Consider the following 23,560-nt stretch of genomic DNA (forward strand, 5'->3'; position numbering starts at 1 on the left):
TAATTCTTCAATTGACCCCTACCTGGCCGCCTATTGAAAATTCAAGTGGCCTCAAAAGAGTAATGTCTAAGGAATATTTGTGCCAACTTTTGTGAATAAAAAAAAAAAATTCTCTTAGCTGCTGCACTAATAGTGGGGGTTTGTTTTTTGGACAGGCATATTATTATCAAAGAGGTTTAGAATAAAGATTATGTGAAACAGAATACAGAAAAACAATCACTTTGAAAACCATGACTCATCCATGTGTTTGGAGCTTTTTAATAAATTAAAACAACTTTGTCAAGCATTTAATGTTTCTTTGTTCAGTTCAGGACTTTGTCAGAGGACCTTTTGTGATGCGTTTTTGGAGGACTTGTCCTCCAGTCGCTTCTCCACGACACTTCATCTCTTCCAATCCTTCATCTCTTTGACCACTTCCCTGGGTGCCTTCTTCTCATCTTCTCCTTTCTGCATTGCCCCGGATTTTGCACTAATCCTCTGTTTGTTCTTCATGTCGTTTTTCTCGTTCCGGTACTGTTTGGACATCAGCTTTGACAAGGCTCAGAATGTCACTGCTTTGATAAAGTCATTCTCCAGCTCCACCACAGGCCCCTTCTTGGAGAAGAGCTGGTCCAGATAAGCCTGAGCGTACTGATCTGAGGTGATCAGGTCCAGGTTTACAGGTGTGGAAGTGTTTCTTCTTCTACCTGTTAAATTCACCACAGTTCAGTTGAATGGAACCTGATTTGGATTAATTACACTATGTAACACAATTTTTGTTCCTGGCTTCTAAGTGTTATATTTCAACTGCTTATGTCTAAAGTCTATGGAAAAATGACTACATTCAGCACAAACTTTGATTTGATTTATTTATTTATTTTTTCTAAAAGTTTCTTGAAATTTCTAGATCATTCTGGAAACTCCTAGAAAATTCTGGACAGTTCTAGCAGTTAAAGAATATTCTAGTAGACTACTCAGTAGTAGTGAAGGCGAATCGAGAATATTCTTGAAAACAGACAAATTTCAAAATATCATTGTCCTGATCACAGAAGCAAAGTTTCTGTGGAATAACTGCTATTTTCTATTTATTTAAGGCATAACAGGTTAGGAAAACACACTGTGTACCCAGGAACAAAACAAAAATAAAAATTTGTTATAGTGTTATTTTACCAGTACAAAATGCTAAAGAAAATAATACTGAATTAATTTATTTCAACAACTGAAGAGATTATGTTTTATCATTGTCTATTTTTATTAATCCATCCATCCATTTTCCATACCTGCTTACTCCAATCAAGGGTCACGGGGGGTCTGGAGCCTATCCCAACAACCTATTTGTTTTATTTTCATCAGGATATATTGATAACCAATTTCTAAGAAATTTGGTGGACGGGCAGCCTTTGGACCAAGACAGACCTGAATTAGTTTTTATGTGGATCTCCCCTTTATCCAGATCCACACCAAACATTTTGATTATTGATGATTATTGATGGCCACAACTGAATGACTTAAGGTAACTCTAGATGTAAGAACTTAATGTAACTTCTTGAAGTAATTAAACTGGACACAGGTGACAGAGTACTGAATAATTCCAGATAGATCAGAACTAAATGTAACAGATACCGTTTACTGTAACTGCTAAGCTGAGAGTAGTTGACAGTAATTAAGCATATGTAACAAGTAACATAAAAGATATCTTTGATTAGGTTTGGTAACCTTTGTTCTTGTGTCATCATAAAGGGAAAATCCAATAATCTATACTTATGACATCACAGAGGAAAACTCAACATTCTCATCCCATAAGATCATAAATGAAGCCTAATATTCTACCTTGATAACATCATAAAAGCATCTCAGTATTTTTTTCTTTTTGGCATCTTAAAAGATGACCTAACATTCTGGCTCAGTGACGTAAAGGAACAACAGTGCTGCCCCATGAATGAAATCTGAACGTTGTAGATTATAACTTAAAGATCAAATAGAGATCAGGATCAAAGATCAGTCATCAGGATCAGAGGACAAAGTCAAAGATCAGGATTAAAAGATGAATGATCAGGTGGAAAGGTGAAGGTTCTGGGCTTTGCTTAAAGGAGAGTGCTAGACCTTGGCAGAGGTTTGCACTTTCTGAGTGCCCCTCCAGTTGTTCTATGTAATGATCCTGAAGTCAATATGGATTCTGATCTTAACTTTTAAAGTTATTAAGATAACTGAGACAGCCGTCTACTACATGAAGGCCTTTTTTTTTTTTTTTTTTAATTATTTTTTAATCTGTGACTGGATCTGTGAAACGAGTTCGTCAGTACCAGATTAGATTACTGCAATTTACTTTCTCCTGAGATGTGTTACACATAAAAACACATTGTTACATTTTTAACCTTGTCATCTTCAAATTGTTTTAGTTGGTGGTGGTGGAGCGCGGGGGGGGGGGGGGGGTGTCATGTAATTTGATTTTTCTTTAATGTTTCTTGGAATGCTGGAAGAAATTCCACCTGTTTCTGTCTCCAGATCAGACAGAGGGATGGTCACACTCTTTCCTGTCTCTCTGTCTGTTACCGTGACACCCGTCATGGCACCATCTTCTCCAACGTCACCGGATGGGACATGTGATGCCAAAAGTCCCCCTCGACGCTTCACCGCTCGTACTGTATTGGACTTATAACACCTAAGGAGAGGAGTTAAAAACAGGGATAGAGTAGAATGATTAAAAAAACTTAACATGCGCACACCCATATTTGCAGAAGAGAACCTGCCGGATAGTTAGTGTGGATTTCATGCATACCGAGGCACCACAGATGTGATGTTTGTGCTGACTGATCTGACAGTGCAACTGTGGGTCAAGGAATTAAAGTGTTTTCAGGCGTCGTTTTCCAAAATCAGGAGGGTTTATTTGGATAAATTTTCTTTAGGATATGATAACAAATCCACTAAAATGAACAGGTAAGACTTTATATTTACTATGTGTGTGAATCTATGCCACATGAGGGCTGCAGCTTTCAGCCAATGGACACCATCAACTGATGTATTTTGATTTATGAGAAAGCCTGTAAAGATCCATAAATTAACCACATCATTGTTTAAGCCGCAGTGTTCAAAGCATGTGAAAAAAGTAGCTTATGTGGCTTACAGACTGGAAATTACGGTATATTAGGTTCTACACAGATGGCCGCCTCTTTGACTTACGACTTACGATGCTTGCTTTCCAATACCAAAACCCTTGAGCAGTTGGACCAGGAGCGCTTATTCACAGACGATTTTGCCCTGTTTCCCCTCACAGAGAATGCTCTCCAACAAAAAATCGACTGTTCCCTTGAGCATCAAAGGCTTCTAGCCTTACAATCAACTTTGGGAAAACAGAGGTTCAGGTGCCTTGACACTTGCATGCATTTTGGCTCCTGAACATGTCGTGACAGTGCCACCTACTGTGTTCCCAGCTGGATGCTGCGCTTTGTGCCGCTGGATGCTGCTTATATAAAATAATTATTTTGTAGCGGATTAATCATTTTCTCTCAGAGTTGGGTTGATGAAAACACCTCTAATCGCTTCCGGAATCACAGACGACCATTCCAGCTGCCGCTTTTTTTCTCTCTTGTGTGCTTCATGAGGTGGAGAATGCATTTGGAATAGTGTTAAAGGTAATTATTTGTAATATTTATACTGTAATGGCTTGGTAAAACAGTTGCATGTTCCTTCTTATGAGTAGCTGTAAAAGTAAGTTTATGATTGATTAAACATCTCATTACAATCATTCAGATGAGCTGCGCTGTGATGCGGTGCGCTGATGCAATGACTCGCACTCGCACTCAGTATTTTTTAATTGTTTGCGCAATGTTCACATGAAGTTCACATAATTAATGTGTGACAGAGATTTGAACATTTAAAAATTTTCTTTGGGCACTTGCACGAAGTTTACAGTTTACAACGGTTTACAATGAGTTTTCTCTCCTTTACTCTCCGGATCAAATTCGTGCAAGTGTCAAGGCCCCTTTACTCTGTACCACCCACAGGAGGAACCTCACAGTGCACCAAACATCATCATTGACAGCAACGCAGTGGAGCACTTCATATAGTTTGAAAGTATAAACAGATGTGCTATTAGAGCGATTCCACCAGTAATGCCTATACGCACTATTCTGAAAGATCCAGGTGCTGGAGAACACACATCTGCCCAACACTGAAGCCACGGTGCTAAAACACCAACTCCGCTGGGCAGTCTATGTTGACAGAATGAGGACTTCAAGACAGCCCAAGGCTGTCTTTTTTTTTTTTTTGGTGGTCTACAGGAAGGTAAGAAGAAGCAGCTTTCACTTGCTGGAATCCATCGCCAATCTTCACACCAAGAAGCCACCAATAGAGCCACCTGATCTCAATACATCCACACAGGTCACCTGAAATGTGATGATACCAGGCATGCAACAGCTGCTGACAAGGGGATGCAGTGAAAAGAATGAGATGCCTCATCCCCAACTCAAGGCTTCCCATGTCCCAAGTGTGAAAGGTGTCACTGCCTAAAACCATAAGACTATCTCTGAGGTTATTGATAAAGGTCTTCAGACTGTGTGACCCAAAGTGTTTGTTGCATCTGCTGTGTTACCTGTAAACCGGGATGATCTGTCCGAGGTCTTCCTTATACTGGTCCAGTGCAGCCTCTGCAGCCCGGGGCTCTGCCTGGCCTTCCAAGCCAGCCAGATGCACCAACATCTGAATGTGAAACACTGCTCCGCTGGCCCAGAGTCTCAGAGACCTGGAAGAATAGAAGAGTAAACTAATCTCCTCCTGCAGGTCTACATGTTCTCTCCTCTGCTCTCTGACCTGGAGTCACAGTCTCCCCCCAGCAAGCAGGTCTTCACTTGGGTCAGGGTGAAGCTGAGCTGAGCTTCCAGCCTGACAGAGTCATCGATCAGCCGTTTCCTGTCACTCAGGTTAATCTTGCTGCGCTTCAGATACTCCTCCATCAGCTCCTGCAGCTCCCACACTCTCTGCTGCAGGTACAAAGTCACACATGGACTCTTTAAAGGGGTCACATTGTGCAAAACTAGGTTCTGTGTTTGAGGTTAAATGTCTGCAAACACTCGTGTTTGGTTACATAACTGTTTTTGATGTTCATTGTTTGTCTGTTTGATTGACTGATTGATTGATTGGGTTTTTGTGACCTATAATCACTTTCATTGTGGGAAAAAAGGTGCAACTGTATCTTGTGGTCACAAAAGTAAAAGACAAGCTGCAGTTTGCTCAGACGAAGGTCAAAAATCAAGTAAAACTGAAGTGAATTCAGTTCTTTTTTCCTTTTACTTTGCTGTTATTTGAACACTTGAAATCTTTAATTTTTTTCACACAAACACATATCTGTACTGAGCGATCCTCAAATTCTCATTTTATTACAAAATTATTGGGTTATGTCTTTATGCAAATGCGTCATAAAGTACAATAATGACAGCACACACACACACACACACAAAGACTCACTCACGCACTCACAGAGCTCAAACCTCCACTAAGGTCCAACTCTTAACATTTTCCTTTTATCCGATTTTCCGTTGTCATGGTTATTCCTTCTTCTCTAACATTTTTAGATGCTTATTACTGACTTTTGTTCACTCTTCTTTGATCATTGATCCTCATCACTCATCTTTGAGCTCCAGCCTTTGATCTGGATCTCTAATCTTTGATCTTGTATGCTGGTCACTCTTCTTTAATCCTGATCTTCGATAGACTGTTACCATTTTGGTTGTTTCAGTTACTAATATTAAGTCATACGGTTGTTATTATTATGTCCGCCAAGGACATAATAAAAACATCTACATTTATTTATTTGTTTGTCTGTTAGCAGGATTACGTCAAAACTTCTGCACGGATTTTGACCAAATTTTCACCACAGATAGATATTAGGCCATGGAAGAATCCATGAAATGTTTTAGGTGATCCAGATCTGAATTCTGGATCAAGATTTCATTTTATAAAGGCTTTGAAGGAGTACGTCAAAACTACTTAATGGATTCTCATCAAATTTGCACCACAGGTAAATATTAGGAAATGGAAGACTGCACTGAATTTTGGAGGTGATCTGGATCTGGAATGGTGATGTCAGAAATCTCAGTTTGCTCTTGTTATTGATCTACAGGCAAGTTCTCCTACTTGATCTAACTATCCACATTGACAGATGGCAATGAAAATATAGCCTCATAGGTGGAGATAATAATGCGGAATCCACATCCAGAACATAACTTAAGTGGCTCTAAGTAACATTTCAGCCCACCAGTGTCTACAGTGATCAGCGGAATATAAACCTGTCAACACTGCTGAAAGCTACGTGATGAACGTAAACACACACTGCAATACTAAGACTCAGAGCTATCCCACATTTACTGCAAGTTGGGTATTTTAATGTTCACACAGCCTTTAAAGATTTTCAGTTTTGTCCCATATTTTAAAATAATATTTAGTGTTTTCTGTTGGACATTTTACCTGACTTGATGAAGACCCGGTTGATTTCCCAGCCACCCCTTGTGATTTCTCCGATGACATGCACGCCATGTCCATCACCATGGTAACTACTAATCCCACCAGCCCCGCCAGGCGTGGTTCATGCGAGAAGCCCGCCAAATGGCCAATCAGATCTCTCAGGTATGTCGGTGCCCTCTTTCCAATGTTGACCTGCAACTGCCAGAGGAGCAATAAAAAATATATCTGTTTTTACAAGCTGAATTGCAAACATTTCCAGCATGCTGTTCTAACATCTAACACCAGGCAAAATGCTCCGTGAACAGTATTTGTTACATTAATTTCTTTCCTCTTTAAACTCTGAAATAAGGAAAACATTTCTGAGGCGTTCTCTCTTATGCTCCATTTGTGTTAACCATCTCAAGGCTGCAACATCTTTCATCTCCATCTCTACTTTGCGGCTGAGTGGACTTAAAGGTAAAATCAATGAGCAACTCATCCCTCCAGTCTATTTCGCAAGAACAATAAACCACCATTGGTTTTCTTTTTTGTTGTTGTGTTTTTTGTCATCAGTGTATGTCACGGGTTGCAAAGTGGGCCACATGAGGCCTGCTTTGTGGTACATGGATCATTAATTTCACTCTGTAGAAATGCTGCTTGCTTATAAACAAACATTATGGGGAAGCCTGATTGGAAATGTCACATTTTAGGCACATTTTTCAAACATTACTGTAAAACCAGTGCTGCTTTATTTTAACTGCACTTTGTTTTGTTTGTTTCTTTTTCCTTTGTGGGGGATTATTGACTGAAAAGTAGTTCTGGGGTGAAACTTAGTGATTTTGGGTGTAAGAATAAAACTAATGTGAACCTCCTGGAATTAAATAGTTTACACCTCTGGGGTTCACGTTTAAACTTTGAAAATAGATTTAGACCTTATAAGAAGATGGATAAGGTTGACGTAGGCTTTGATGCCCAGTTCTTATCCCTGGATTCTGTTGTATGAAGCTGATGAAAGTCAGTAACTCCCCCACTGACAGGATGCCAGTCTGACTAGTCGCACAAAGACCAAAGATCTGATAAAAAGCTGAAACAGAGGAACACTGCTGCAGGCAGAATTAGTAGATTTCCTGTGTTTGAAATAAAAATTGCTTATGACTGGAGAGTAACTGGAGGTTACACACAGTTTACGACAAGTTTACTCACTGGCACGCAAGATTACGTACTAGTGCGGGGATGAAAGTGTCAAGGTGCGTACCATCTAATGACACACATTGGCACGACAAATTGTGCAGAGCTGCGGCGCCAAAATTCATGCAAGTGTTTTGGTGCCTGAAGTATTTAGGTTTTAAGATAACTTCAGAATGTATGAAAAAGCCAATGGAGGCGTTACATTTTCTGGTACAACCTGAGTAGGGGTGTGCGTTTGGAATATCCAACCAAGCCCAAGCCAAGTCACCTGAAGGTAGGTCCACCCCTGCCAATGCAGATTACTTCCTCAATCAAAGGATTAACCACAGGATGAACTGGGACAAGGGCTCAGGTAACATGACCAGGAATCAAACCCAGGTCTATACTATATTATTATTCACCCAACTCCTTGTCCAACTGAGCTGCATGTTCCACGATTTTAAAATGGCTGTGAAAAACATTTCATGAAATCTTAGCCACAGAGAGAACTACACCTCCTCCATGTGACTGATGAAAGAACTAAGAGACACAGAAAGTGTTGACCTTTGATACTGGTTGCTTTGATCCTGTCCTTTGATCTCTAATCCTTATTCCTTTGGATCTGATTACAGGATCAAAGTAATCAGATTCTAAGTTCACTGATTAGGCTCAAAGCTCAGTATCAAAGATGAATTATCAGGATCAAAGATTTGTGATCAAAATAAAAAAATGTGATCAGGATCAAAGCTAGCTGATCTGGATCAAAGACCAGCAATCAGGATCAGTAAGGATGTCATGAAAGAGGAGTGATTGGGATAAAGATCAGCAGTATGATCACTGACAGGTGATTATCATCAAATACTAGGATCAAAAATATGAACCAAAGATTAGCGATCAGAATCAAAGATCAGCGTTTGGCATCTGTAAGGATGTGCTCAAACAGCAGTGACCATCAGCAACATGATCAAAGGCAAGTGATTAGCATCAAATATTAGGACTGAAGATCTGAACCAAAGATTCAACATTTGGAATCAAAGCGCAGTGGTCAAGATCAAGGAGCAGATCAAAAATCAGCAGTCAGGATAAAAGGTCACTAGGATCAAAGACAAGCAATCAGGATCCAAGATCTTCAATTGGAACAAAAGGACAAGAACGAGGTCAGGTTCAAGGTTCAAAGTTAATGTTAAGTGAAGTGTGACAACTATCCATGGTTCTGATCTCCAAGCACGTTACAGAATGGACGCCGGTGTTTCCCGAGCAAAAGTATGACAGAAATCCAAGTACTTTCACAAAAGGTGACCAAATGAAAGCATTATCCCGCTAACATAATATTTAACCTGTGCCTTCTGTCTGTCTGCAGCTCCACTGTACATCCTGCAGTCAGTGAGCTGATTCAGGAGCTGCGATATACAGCCTTCTGATTTGAATCATCTTTTCGCTTTATTAACCTGTTTCAGTTGTTCCTGGAGGCGAGTTTTGGCGTTACGTGGTTCATTATGATCAGCTAACACGAGACGGTGGACAACAGCAAGGTCAGGTACGGCCCCGCCTTCTAACATGGTATCAAACAGGAGAGAGCCAATCACATCCTTCACTTGAGAAAACTCCTCCTCTGACGAACACAGCTGACCCATCAAAGTGTGCATGTGGACGCCTGTCAGGAAAGAAATGGTGAATAATTATTAACATTTAGAACTCTGAATAAACCTGCAAAAGAAGGTTAGAAAAATGCAGTTAAATCAGTATAATAACACTGTAATTACATGTAATAACAAATCTATTACATGACCTTATTTTAATAAATATTAAAAAAAAGACCAAAATATGTCAATGGGGACGTCAACAGTTTTCCAGCGCTGTCCTGGTGTGATCTGAAAACAACAGCATTCCAGAAGCATGTGATTGCATGTGATCTCCAGCTTCTTGGCTTCTTGCTTCCTCCTCTCTTCCTCCTTCCTCCCTGCTGCAGAACTAAGACTGCACGGCTGCAGAACAGAGCTCAGCGGTAAACCTACAGCTCCCCCTAGCAGCTCTCACCAGTAACTGCAGCTGCATTTCTCCACAGCCTGTTTGTGTGCTGTCTGCTTTTTTTATTCAAATTATCTCCACCTGGGGAAGGATTCATCTTACACGGGTGCATGAAAAGACATCAAGACATCAATGTAGGCCGCTCTGGCCGTAAAGCTGCATGCATGATCGTGAAATTAAACTAATCCCTTCAGTGTTTGGAGGCTCCTGAGAGAATCCAGAGGTCCTCAAGAATTAAAGTAATAGCTGCAAACTGTGACTGGGTTAAGCGTTACAAAATAGGCCAAGGGCTCTCTGAGTTTTAATTGAGCTAAATGGAACAGTGGTAACAGCGTGATGTTGACTTTTTTTTCTTGCTAAAATATGGTGCGAGGAGCTTTGGGATTATGCACAGTGTGAGAGCTGTTCTTTGTTAACTGGGACACTGATTTAGTCAATTAACAAAGCAAAGATTGGATATTTTCCCGCTAAGCATCCAGCTTGCTCAGGAGCGTGAGAGAATGAGAGGCGGGCACAAACTGTTCTTTCACGTCCCTCATCCCGGTTGACCCTGCTGATTAATAGCTCATGAATATTTCAGTAGTTGCTAACTCAAGAATTCTTATTAACTCATGAATATTTCACAAGTAATTAAAAAATAAGTTCATGTTTTTTAAGGCATTCAACAACAATCAAGCCTCTGAAGCTGCTCTCACACAGAAGGCGTGGCAACTAATGGCACGCCTTACTCGCCAGCACTCGCCATCAATGCCGGTATTGATTAGCATTTAACGTAGCGCAAAAAACTGGGAGTCATCTGGTGTTTCCTGCTCAGTGTTTCAACTGTATCTCTGCTTTTTTCTATTGTATACCATGGATTTGAATTTTCTGAACAATCTGGTGCCTGAACCGTGTGGTATTGTGTGACGTGTTTGTGGCCAGTAGTGGCCACAAAGTGGTGAGTTAGGCAGCGAGTGCTACATGTTCCTCTAAACTCTATGCACATGCCTTCTACGTGGGAGGGGCTTAAGTAATTTACTCTTTTTTTGACAGTTCTTGTGAGCCTTTGCATGGGTATCGGTGGTGCACCCACAAAGCTCTTAGCTCACTCACTCACTCATCTTCAACCACTTACTCCAATTCAGGGTCAGAGGCGGCTGGAGCCTATCCCAGCAGCTCTTAACTCACAATTGCTTTTTTTAGGTCAGGTCGGATCTGGTCTGGGAGGATGCACTGGTGATGCACATCACTGCATGCACCAAACGGCCAAATGGTCTTGGGTTCTTTGATGTCAACCACTCAGACAGAAAGCCTGGACCATCTCTATACCTCACAAAAGTATCCAAACATCAATATAACCTTGACCTTTTCCTGCTGCTGAAGTCCTCAACACAAAGGCACCTCTGTGTTGCACACCACATTCCAAAAAAAAGCTGCATCTGATGTTCCCTCACAATGCAAGAAATATTCCTCATCTGCATCTCTGTAAGCAACAGTTCATTTGGCAAAAAGCCATTCCAGCAGTAAGGGATCCTCTGAAGATATCAAGTACCAAAGACATCCAGTCATTGGTTTAGGTCACTCACAACAATACTACAATACAACAAGACAAAAAGTGCCAGGACCCAAAAGACGTTCTCTTGCAAAGGTATTAGGAGAATATGAGCAACAGGAAGGCATGGATCCATTCTGCCTTGTTTCCATGATGCAGGTTGCTGCTGCTGCTGGTAGTGATTGTATCATGATGTTGTGAATGCATGACGCTCTCAAGTTAGTAAAGACTACTCGAATCTCTGAGGAATGTTTCCAGCACATTGCTGAATGTATTCCATAAACAGTTAAGGCTTTTCTGAAGGTGAAACGAGGCCCAATCCAGTATGAGCAAAGTGGTGAATGTAGATAAATCAGTGAACACAAACACTAACTACTGAAATGACCCTTACAACAGGCAAAGTGTACACTTTAAACCCCAGAGTCAAAATGAATGTACTGAACCAGATAACCTTCTGTGTCATGGTTTCCATTTTGATGATGTCTCTGGTGTCTAATTTTTGCTCTCTTGGTTGTTTCCCTTCCATCACTCATACATTGCGTTATTCTCTCAAAGTTACCTACATCATAGTGAATTCTCCTCCATGATGTTTTTTATTCTGATACATGTTTTTGTTGTGTGTATCCAGTGGCTTTGCTTGCTGTCCATGGGTTTCCAGTTTCAAATGTATGCCCACTTTCTCTGTTGCCTGAGAATGAGTCACAAATTATTTTGCTGTCCACAGTGCCTCACTCCAGCACCAGATTGTCTTGCTTCCATCCTTGCTTTCGCATGTTCTTCTGTAATTGATGTCATGAACAATGGAGCAAACCTCAGCTTCATTATATTTATATTCTGGGTCTGGTTTAGTAAATCAAAGCGCTACCTGCCACCAACCACATGAATATCCTCTGTGCTACTCTGTTGGTTTATCGCTTGGATTTAATGCTTCATGTGCTGTTAGTTCTGGCTTTGATTCTGCACTCTTTCTCTCTGTTTGAGATGCTGTGGTTACTGTTGGGAATCAAAGCCCCATGCCAACTGCTGGACCCATGCCTGTAGAACAGGACAACTACCTACCCATGATTTTTACCAAAAATGTGGGATTTTGCTTGCTCAGGGGGTTTAGTGAGGTTAGCCGTTACCCATATGAAGTGCCTTAGGGTGACTTATGTTGTGATTTGGTGCTACATGAATGAGCTGAATTGAATTCTATGTTTGACCTCCTGTTGCTGACCCATACTGCCTTGGTGGGTTACTTGAGCCTACCCTGCCAATTCCTAAACTACCTGAATTACCTTGTGTGTTTGATAACTGTGCTTTGATCCTTTACCTGGTCATTGCTGCTGCCCACACAGACACTGCTGCCATGTAGGTAAATCGGGGCACGGTGAATCATGGGACACAGTGAATCAGTAGCTATATCTGCAAAACTACATATATATTTGCAACAGCTATGCCATATTTTTTTATGCATAAAGACATCCCCCTTATAAATTAGTGTTTTGTTTTTGGATACATTAAGGGTAAAACTACAACTCCAATTCCAATGAAGTTGGGTCGTTGTGTAAAATGTAAATAAAAACAGAATACAATGATTTGCAAATCCTCTTCAACCTATATTCAATTGAGTACACCACAAAGACAAGATACACTCAACAAAAATATAAACGCAACACTTTTGGTTTTGCTCCCATTTTGTATGAGATGAACTCAAAGATCTAAAACTTTTTCCACATACACAATATCACCATTTCCCTCAAATATTGTTCACAAACCAGTCGAAATCTGTGATAGTGAGCACTTCTCCTTTGCTGAGATAATCCATCCCACCTCACAGGTGTGCCATATCAAGATGCTGATTAGACACCATGATTAGTGCACAGGTTTGCCTTAGACTGTCCACAATAAAAGGCCACTCTGAAAGGTGCAGTTTTATCACACAGCACAATGCCACAGATGTCGCAAGATTTGAGGGAGCGTGCAATTGGCATGCTGACAGCAGGAATGTCAACCAGAGCTGTTGCTCATGTATTGAATGTTCATGTCTCTACCATAAGCCGTCTCCAAAGGCGTTTCAGAGAATTTGGCAGTACATCCAACTAGCCTCACAACCGCAGACCACATGTAACCACACCAGCCCAGGACCTCCACATCCAGCATGTTCACCTCCAAGATCGCCTGAGACCAGCCACTCGGACAGCTGCTGAAACAATCGGTTTGCATAACCAAAGAATTTCTGCACAAACTGTCAGAAACCGTCTCAGGGAAGCTCATCTGCATGCTCGTCGTCCTCATCGGGGTCTCGACCTGGCTCCAGTTCGTCGTCGTAACCGACTTGAGTGGGCAAATGCTCACATTCGCTGGCGTTTGGCACGTTGGAGAGGTGTTCTCTTCACGGATGATGCGAAGGAGATGTGTTGCACTGCATGAGGAAAATGGTGGTCACACCAGATACTGACTGGTATCCCCCCCAATAAAACAAAACTGCACCTTTCAGAGTGGCCTTTTATTGTGGGCAGTCTAAGGCACACCTGTGGACTAATCATGGTGTCTAATCAGCATCTTGGTATGGCACACCTGTGAGGTGGGATGGATTATCTCAGCAAAGGAGAAGTGCTCACTATCACAGATTTCGACTGGTTTGTGAACAATATTTGAGGGAAATGGTGATATTGTGTATGTGGAAAAAGTTTTAGATCTTTGAGTTCATCTCATACAAAATGGGAGCAAAACCAAAACTGTTGCGTTTATATTTTTGTTGAGTATATTTAATGTTCAAACTGATAGAACTTGTTTTTGTGCAAATATTTGCTCATTTTGAAATGGATGCCTGTAACATGTTTCAAAAAAGCTGGGACAGGGCAACAAAACACTGGGAAAGTTGATGAATGTTCAAAGAACACCAAATTGGAAACACGTGAGTGTCATGATTGGGTATAAAAGGAGTATCTCCAAAAGGCTCAGCCATTCACAAGCAAAAATGGGGTGAGGATCACCACTTTGTGAACAACTGCATGAAAAGTCCAACAGTTTAAGAACAATGTTTCTCAATGTTCAATTGCAAGGAATTTAGGGATTCCATCATCTACAGTCCATAATATAACCAGAACATTCAGAGAATCTGGAGAACTTTCTACACGTAAGCAGCAAGGCTGAAAGCCAACACTGAATGCCCGTGATCTTCGATCCCTCAGGTGGCACTGCATTAAAAACCAACATCGTTGTGTAAAGGATCTTACCGCGTGAGCTCACGAACACTTCAGAAAACCATTGTCAGTTAACATAGTTCGTCACTACATCTACAAGTGCAAGTTAAAACTCTATCATGCCATACATCAACAGCATCCAGAAACGCCACCACCTTCTCTGGGCCCGAGCTCATTTGAAATGGACAGACGCAAAGTGGAAAAGTGTGCTGTGGTCTGATGAGTCCACTTTTCAAATTGTTTTTGGAAATCATGGACGTTGTGTCCTCCGGACAAAAGAGGAAAAAGACCATCCAGATTGTTACCAGCGCAAAGTTCAAAAGCCAGTATCTGTGATGGTATGGGGGTGTGTTAGTGCCCATGGCATGGGCAACTTGCACATCTGTGATGGCACCAACAATGCTGAACGGTACATCCAGGTTTTGGAGTAACACATGCTGCCATCCAAGCAACGTCTTTTTCAGGGACGTCCCTGCTTATTTTAGCAAGACAATGCCAAGCCACATTCTGCACGTGTTACAACAGCGTGGCTTGGTAGTAAAAGAGTGCAGGTACTAGACTGGCCTGTCTGCAGTGCAGACCTGTCGCCCATTGAAAATGTGTGGCGCATTATGAAGTGCAAAATACGACAACAGAAACCTCGTGTTATGTGGGCCACTGAAGAGGAGGTACTGCTGGCCCACCACCACCAGAGGGCGCCCTGCTTGGAGTGCGGGCTCCAAGCACGAGAGGGCGCCAGACCCAGAAGAAGTGACAGCTGTCATTCATCCCCTGCACCAGCTGTCACTCGTTCATCATCATCATCACCACCATAAAAGCCGGACTGCAACTCCACCTTCTCGCCGAGAAACCGCAACCACTGAAGAGGTAATTTCTCTGCTGACTGACACTTTGTGTGTAATAACCTGAACTTCTGTTGCAGCCGTTTTCCTGGAGTGTTGCCTTGTCTGTGGGATTGGCGTTTGGTGTGACAGCGACGGCTTCGCCTCACACTCCAACCCAGATAAGTGGTTAACCAGGAGCTGCACGAGTGTGTGATTGGAGGTGGAGGTGCTCCCTCCTAACTGTGTATAGACTGTGGATTACTGAGTGTGCGGACTCACACTCATTCATCTTATCTCTGCTTTCTGCCAGCAGTACCAGGGTCGACAGCCGAAGACAGAGGCCACCTGGGGACTCGGGACTTGGCGGCTCCAGTGTTCTTCAGACCGTTGGTGGTGGAAGCCGTGTGGGACGCGGCTTCTCTCTCGTCGGGGGTCTTCTATCTTCGAGCCTGCCCACACGTCACCTGGTGTCAATTGACTGTGCAAATTTTTGTGAATTTAGTTGTGTATTATCACAACATTAAATTGTTACTTTTTGGCTTATTCATTGTCCGTTCATTTGCGCCCCCTGTTGTGGGTCCGTGCTACGACACCTTCCCAACACCTCAGACTGTTGAACAACTGAAGTTGTACATCAAACAAGAATGGGAATGAATTCCACCTACAAAGCTTCAACAATTAGAGTCCTCAGTTCCCAAATGCTTATTGAGTGTTGTTTGAAGGAAAGGTGATGTAACACAGTGGTAAACATACCACTGTCCCAGCTTTTTCGAAACACGTTGCAGGCATCCATTTCAAAATGAGCAAATATTTGCACAAAAACAAAGTTTATCAGTTTGAACATTAAATATCTTGTCTTTGTGGTGTATTCAAGTGAATATAGGTTGAAGAGGATTTGCAAATCATTGTATTCTGTTTTTATTTACATTTTACACAACGTCTCAACTTCATTGGAATTAGGGTTGTAAGAGACAAGTGAAGTCAGTTTTTTCATGTCAAAAGTAAACTTTGTGGATGTCGGTGTCTTTGTATTTATGTCTCACAACAGAGGAAAGGTGGCCCAAAAATTATTAGTTAGAAGACTACCCCGTCCAACTGGTGAGCATGTTATGTTTTCTCCAGACTATCAGCTATTTGATAACATGACTCATGTGTGTCACATGCACCCAGGTATCAAGTGGATGACAAATATTACTTGTTGAAGCTTATACATTTATTTTTCCATGAATTATTTCTATATGTTGTGTATATAAACAACTGTTTTCATGTTTGAACAGAAATTATGACAGTTGTATTTATAATAGTTTCTAAATTACTTATATCACTATATAAGACACTCACACATCACATAGCTGGTTTGCTGGATTATAGTTTGTATATGCATCAGCATATATTTAATAATTTTGAAGAAATCTTTATAATCATTTGTTTTTTCATTATATTCTAAGTTGATTCACTGTGCCCTGTGAATTAGTGTCCGGGGCACAGTGAATCAAAACTTTTAAAATTGATTTTAAAGCTTCTCTGCTTAAAGCTTCCAAATGTCACCAAAATTGTTACAATGTGATCAAACATATCAGATGGCCAAGACATTTATAGGTCAAGCATTTAAAAAATTACAGCTCTGACTGCAGCTTTATAAGCACCAGCAACACCTCCAGTCTCAGACAGAGGCAACAAACCGACTCATTTCCATTGAAATGTCACAGAGAATTTGGAAACAGCATGCTGAATTAAAAAAAAAAATTGAAGCTTTCAGTTGCAGCCCACACAGGGACAAACACAAGCACACATACTTCTCATGTCTTTTTGTGGATCCTTCACTCCCTGTCTGTCTTCCATCAGCTGCTCCTCACGTTCTCTCACTCTGACTGTGGGATTAACGTCCTGATCCTGTCAGTTTGGCACCGTGTTTACAAGTTGAGCTGTGCCGCTCACTCGATCACAAACACGTGGTCGTGTCGACACACTTCACACTCCTGGGAAAGAGGTAAATATTTCAAATGTGCTCATGTCACAGGACTCACAACAGGCACAGATGCACACAGACGCACTCTGATAAGTAGCCAAGGATCAGGACTTCTATGTTTGCTCTCCCAGTGATGCCTCTGACTCTTACTTTCACACCTTTGCAAAGGTCTCATTTCCATCTGAGAGCAAAGATGAAAGAAGACATAGTGGGAAAGGACTGAGCAGGTGAGGAGAGGAAAGGAGCAACAGGGGAAAGGGTATGATGAAAGAAGAGAAGAGTCGAAGGAGAACAACTGGTGACATCTAGACAGGCGCTGTGGCCTTCTGACAGCGCTCTCTGAATCTTATTATCCAGTAATTACCACATGAAGCTGTCGTTCAATTTTAATTATAGCATAGATGATTCAGGAAACAGAGCTTCTACGTGTGTCTCTGTACAGCCGTTGGTCCTCTCAGGAAGGATGTTTGCAGTTTTTCTCTTCATTGTGATCAGTTTATCCATCGGCCACATTCTGGCCGATGGATAAACAAGGCTGTTGCAAATATTGAGTTGTCCTAATTGCAGCATTACAATGGGTTTGCTTCCATTCTTTTCAGCATTGAAACAAAGCTTTGGGGCTTTTTCTTTCTTTCTTTCTTTACAATCTGTACAGGCTGTCAGTCAAGAGGCAGTGGCCTTGGTGCCCATCAAATATAATTAATGTAAAACATGTTTCTTAAACTTAATTTAACCAGGTTAGTTCCATTGAGATCGAGACCTCTTTTGCAAGGGAGACCTGGAAAATTATAAAGTTTCCAATTCGCTTAACCTGCATGTCTTTAAATGTGGGAGGAAACCCACGCAAACTCCACACAGAAAGGTCACAGGTGGGAATCAAACCCATAACGTTCTTGCTGTGAGGCAACAGTGCTAACCACTAAATCACCGTGCTGCCCAAAAACTGTGGAGATGCCAGGGACTGAACCCAGGACCTCATACATGCAAAGCATGCGCTCTACCACTGAGCTACATTCCCATTTAGAGAGAGACAAGAGAGATGTTTCTCAAGTTATGGGACCATGTGCTGGTGCCGTGCTTTACAACATCCATGACAACATGGACCCTCCTTTGGTCCTGCATGTAACCATCCAGGCAGACAACCATCCCATTCCCTTATCTCTAAAATAACCATCTATCTGACACAACCAGGTGAAACATGGGTGTCCCCTTGGCCTTCTCCAGCCACAGGTGTCCTCAACACTCAGGCAGATGTATGCTGGATCATCCACAGAGAAATGGGTCACATGGCCAAAATTGAAGCTCATGTGGCCTCACAATGCAAGCGACACTCCTCACCTCCACTGTAAAATTCAATGAGTTAGTTGAACTCAAACCATTTGAGTTTGCCAACTTAAATAAAATAATTTTCAAAAATTTGTTAAAAGTTTTCATAACTTAATTTATAGTTCATTAAACTTATGTAAATCTAGTTTATGTTTTTCATTAAAAAGTGACAAATAAATTTCTGCCTAAAAAATTTGCATTATATTTTGGATTAAATTTTTGGTGCATTTTTTGGTTTACTTGTTGACAATAATCTGCGTTCTAAAAAAAAACACAAAATCTAAAAGGACTACAACAGAATGAAAAATGCTAAATGGCAGCCCATGAACAGAACATGCAGTTTTTCATAATGGCATAAATGTAGCGGCTGCACTCTACGTTGTGTTGTTATGAGTCCGCCCATTCTCTCCCCTCGGGACACGAACTCACAATCTCCACCATGGAAGTCAGACTCTCTATCCAGAAGGTTAAAACCCAGGGCTTTGGCTTTGTGACCAGAGAATTCTTTTGAGCTGTTGGGAGTGAGGTTTACTAACTACATCTGCACAGCGACACCTGCTGGCCTCTGTTACATAAACTCAATTAAAATTGTTGGGAAAGTGTAGTGACACGGACCCACAACAGGGGGCGTAAATGAACGGACAATAGAGGAAGTTAAATGTGAACACTTTACTGTTATGAATGTCACAACCACACACAGCAGATTATAGAATAGATACAAGTCAATGAATGAAGGTGTCGTGTGGGCAGGCTCGACGATAGGAGACGTCCGTCTGGAGATGAACCGGAACCACACGATTTCCACCACCACCGAACCCGAAGGATACTGGAGCCGCCAAGTCCCGAAGTCCCCAGGTGGCCACCGTCTCAGCGTGTCGGATCTGGTACTGCTGGCGGAGAACAAAGACAGTCAAGTGTGGGTGTGTATACACCCCGTAACAATAACGCTGGGAATTCCACCTCCACCTCTAACACACACGTGCAGCGTCTGAGTACCACTTATCTGGTGGGAAGTAGGACGAAACAGTCGCGACCCACGCCGGTCCTCTGAGTAGACAGCTGCAACACAATAGCTCTTGGAATCAATCAACACAGGCAGAGAAAGTTACCTCTCAAAGAAGTCGATATCTCGGCGACGTGGTGGAGGTGTCATCCTGCTTTTATCCAGAGTGAAGTGCAGATGATCGGTGACAGCTGTCATAGTTGATGAGTGACAGCTGTCACCTCGGCTGTTCCTGTAAGGCGGCAGCGCCCCCTCGTGCCTGAAGCCCGCACTTCAGGCAGGGCGCCCTCTGGTGGTGGGCCAGCAGTACCTCCTCTTCTGGCGGCCCACACAACATAAAATGAGTGAATAGAATCACTGGAAATACATCATCAACACTTAAATGCACCAAAACTTTAAATGCACTTAAAGAAACTGAGTTGTTATGACAACAATTCATTTTTGAGTTAGTTTAATTAATGGAAATGAGTGACTATAACTTTTTTCAAAGTTTGAGTTACATTAACTTAATTATTGTATTAAAATGGAGTGTTGGGTTTAACAGTGTACCACTCGTATGATACACAGTCATTCCAGCAGTACCCAAAGATCCTCTGAAGACACTTAGCACCAGAGATATCCAGTCGTCATCTTAGGTCACTGGTTAGCGTCCAGCTCTCACAATCATGCAGCAAGACGGGCAGCACCAGGACCGGAAGACTGGGACGTTTGTTCACCTGCAAAGGTATCGGCATCGTCAAACACCTCTATCCAGTGACCTCATGACTCCATAAGCTCTTCCCAGGCGCTTCGAAGGCTCAGGATCCAGAGACGTGGATGTCACTGCTGAGGTGTTTCTGCTTTGAATATATTCATACAAAATCCTTTCTGCAGGGTTGTGTGGAGGTCAGACTGGGCACTAACACTTAAAAGTCCTGCTACATCCTCTGACAGATGTAGGAGTTAGTTATATTTTGTGAATGACTCTACACTAAAGCTGATTAAACTGCTTAGTTTGGAGCTAATTGTAGCCTTATTGTTTTTTTTTTATTATTATTCATCTTTTAATGTTGGGCTCTAATTCGTGCTGACTTTTAAACCTTATTTTAGTCATACATTTTTAATTCTTAGAACATTTTGTATTTACAATTTGTCTTTTTCAAAATTCATCTCCCTTAGCTCGACATAATGAAGACACCTCAAAGACTACATTAATAGTTTGTTATAAAATTATAAAACAGAGCTCGAGTTTTTGTGTCCTCCACTTTCTTTTGAGTTATGTATGTGACGTTTTCTCCTCATCACTCTACTCTTCTTTGTTTATAATTCATGTGACACGACAAGGCTTAAAACCCAGCATAACATGTAGTAATACATCACGCTGTGACCGTTTCGTGACGCTGTTGTGTGACTAATTATTGTAAATGGCAGCTGTTGAAAGGAGTATTAATGCTTCTTTTCCACATGGACGTATCCAGACTCGCGGGCTGGTGGAAGCAGACGGCGGCTCAACCTGAAAGACACAAAAAGTGACAAAGAAAAGTTGAAACCTAAAATGGATCTTGTTGGGTGAAAGCGTCATAAATCCTACTTCACTTTAATTGAACCTGTCTGAGAGTATGCACATTCATCATATCCCGTCACGGTGAAAGTTTATATTTGGTGCATGTTGATGACTGAGTGTGAGGTTTTATTTATTATTGTGACCCATAATGTTATTTTGTCTGAGTTACCTGAACCAATGGTTGACCGAAGGAAGTCGAGCAAGAGGTTTCTTAGATTTGTCTTCATCATTAAACTACTACAACGGTGTCACAATCCAACACTTCGTCCGCGTCATGACACCTGGTTAACAGATCAAGTGTGGGATTGCCTGTTGGGGTGAAATGTGGTGGGCCTTGTGTGCCTCATGTCTGCTACAGGAACCACGACGGCCCAACAGGAACCCTTAATACGAGACAGCTAACGGGTTCTGGTGAAACAAGAAATCCTCAAAGGTGGATCAGGCAACGGAAGTGATGGCTTATAACCCAACCGCAGTGGTGGGCACAGATAACCAAAAAATTAACTTCGATAACAGATAATCAGATAACTGAAAAGTTATCTTTGATAAAGTTAAAACGATAAACCACCCAAAAATGTATCGGAAGTTACAGATAACCGATAAATTCCAGTATTGTCTCCGGTACACTTGCAACTACTAACAAACTGATTTTGAGTTTAACACCACGATCACTTCTGGAAGCATCAAAGGCGATGACAGACCCAAACAATGAGCCAAGACTTCTGTCTTTGAGCGTCCTACACCCTGCTGGAAGCTCCAGTGTACTACATGGCTTCCAGCACAAACGCAGTTGAAAGGAGCCACAAAGCTCAACTCTCTACTCAATCACAACGGACAAAAACTTATCAGAAGATAATTAGTCTGATAATGGTTTTCAAAGTTATCTGAAAAGATAATCCGATAATGAAAACATTATCTTCGATAATTATCGGTTATCGGATTACCGGAACTGTGCCCACCACTGCCCAACCGTGAAGGTGGTTGCAGCAGCTCCTCAAAGCCCGATCGTCTGGGACTTCTCAGCCATCGGACCAGACTAAGGATCTGTACAGGACTTATGCAAAAACAAATCTTGAGAAAAAAAAATACAGTATGTGATAGTTAATAATTATTGATCAGTGGAAACAGGATGCACCTGAGCTCAATTTTGAGCTTCATGGCAAATGCTGTGATTTCTTTCTCTTTTTTTCTTTTTTTTTTTGTTTTGTTTTTTGTTGTTGTTTTTAGTAAATTTTCTAAAAACTCAAACTCTTTTCATAGTGTCAGTGTCTCAAAAAATGTACCCAAAATTACTCTGAAATATGAATACCAGGAAATGGTTTTACTGGGAAAAATAATGGTGCTTTTCTCATTTCAGGAACCCTAAAGTTTGTTCTGCAAGACATTAAAGTCCTGGGAAAATGACCCTAATTCAGAGAACAAAAATCATCGAGTTCTGTACAACACATCCTCGGGGCTGACTTGCATCTCTTTCCAAACAAAATTCAGTCTCACAGCGAACTACCTCCCCAGCAAATGGCAAGGATTTGCTGGGAATTTGCTAAGTGGTTTTCCGGAAAACTGGCAACGAATGATTTGTTTCTTAGGAAACTTCAGACAAGGAGGTTACATTGATCTTGTGGTGTAAAAGATAAAAGCGTTAAAACATCATAAAGGAAAGACTGAACTAAAAACTGTGCATTGGGGAGAAAAATTACATGCTTCGGCCACATGGTCACAAAGAAAATTTCTGATAATATTGATCAAACTCCATTACTTTATTCTTCAATCCATCCATTTTCTATACCTGCTTATTCCAATTAAGGGAGCCTATCCCAGCAGTCATAGGGTGTGAGGTGTGACACACCCTGCACATGACGCCAGTCTGTCACAGGGCCAGTTTCTAATTCACCTAACCTTCATGTCTTTGGATGTCGGAGGAAGCCGGAGCACCCAGAGAGAACCCACGCAAACACGGGGAGAACATGGTAACTCCACACAGAGAGGCCACAGGTGGGAAGTGATCCTACGACCTGTATGCTGTGAGGCAACGCTGCTAACCACTAATACACCATGTTGCCCCCCCCCCCGCCTTTTTTTTTTAACTGTATTGCAGAAATTGAATCTCTGTTGGCAAAGAACATTTCACAGCTCAAACAAGAGAAAAACAGAAGTTGTGGTTTTTGGTCCTGAGGCACAGAGGGAGAAACTGCATGTAAAACTGAAAGTCAGCTCTAAACCCATCAAAAGGCTGTTCCTCTTACAAACCAACAGAGACAGTGATTCACACTTTTATCAGTATAGGCTCCAAAACTCAGTTGCCAAGTTGCTGATGAGGACCAGAAAGACAGCAAATATTACAGCTATTTTAATGTTTCTGCACTAGTGGATTTGGTCCTTCTATTTTTAAGATCAGCTTTTATATTCTGAACCAACCATCAGGTCTTCAGTTCTTTTATTAATCCCCAAAGTCAACACAAAAACCTACAGTGAAGCCTCTTTTTACGGTTGTGGTCCACATCTGTGGACCCTTCCTAAAGACCTCAGGGCACCTCACAGTGTCAACATTTTTTGAATGAATGAAT

The 23,560-nt window shown here is 41.6% G+C and overlaps 1 protein-coding gene and 1 long non-coding RNA gene across 2 annotated transcripts; one reads left to right on the forward strand and one right to left on the reverse strand.

The window, feature by feature from the left end:
- Positions 1-444: 444 nt before the first annotated feature.
- LOC117523696 lies at positions 445-9,423 on the reverse strand. The gene is made up of 7 exons (XM_034185290.1): positions 9,403-9,423; positions 9,033-9,238; positions 6,442-6,636; positions 4,789-4,958; positions 4,571-4,720; positions 2,469-2,641; positions 445-686 (listed from the first exon to the last, which is right to left on the reverse strand). The coding sequence occupies exons 2-7, from the start codon at positions 9,228-9,230 to the stop codon at positions 541-543; spliced, it is 1,032 nt and encodes a 343-aa protein (XP_034041181.1). The 5' UTR covers positions 9,231-9,238; positions 9,403-9,423; the 3' UTR covers positions 445-540.
- Positions 9,424-11,138: 1,715 nt separating this feature from the next.
- On the forward strand, positions 11,139-20,234 carry LOC117523698. Its single transcript, XR_004564585.1, has 3 exons — positions 11,139-11,155; positions 17,587-17,589; positions 20,089-20,234. It is a non-coding gene; the product is annotated as an uncharacterized LOC117523698 (long non-coding RNA).
- The last annotated feature ends 3,326 nt before the right edge of the window (positions 20,235-23,560 follow it).

This window comes from Thalassophryne amazonica, chromosome 13 (genome assembly GCF_902500255.1).
Source record: "Thalassophryne amazonica chromosome 13, fThaAma1.1, whole genome shotgun sequence".
Classification (NCBI taxonomy): Eukaryota; Metazoa; Chordata; class Actinopteri; order Batrachoidiformes; family Batrachoididae; genus Thalassophryne; species Thalassophryne amazonica.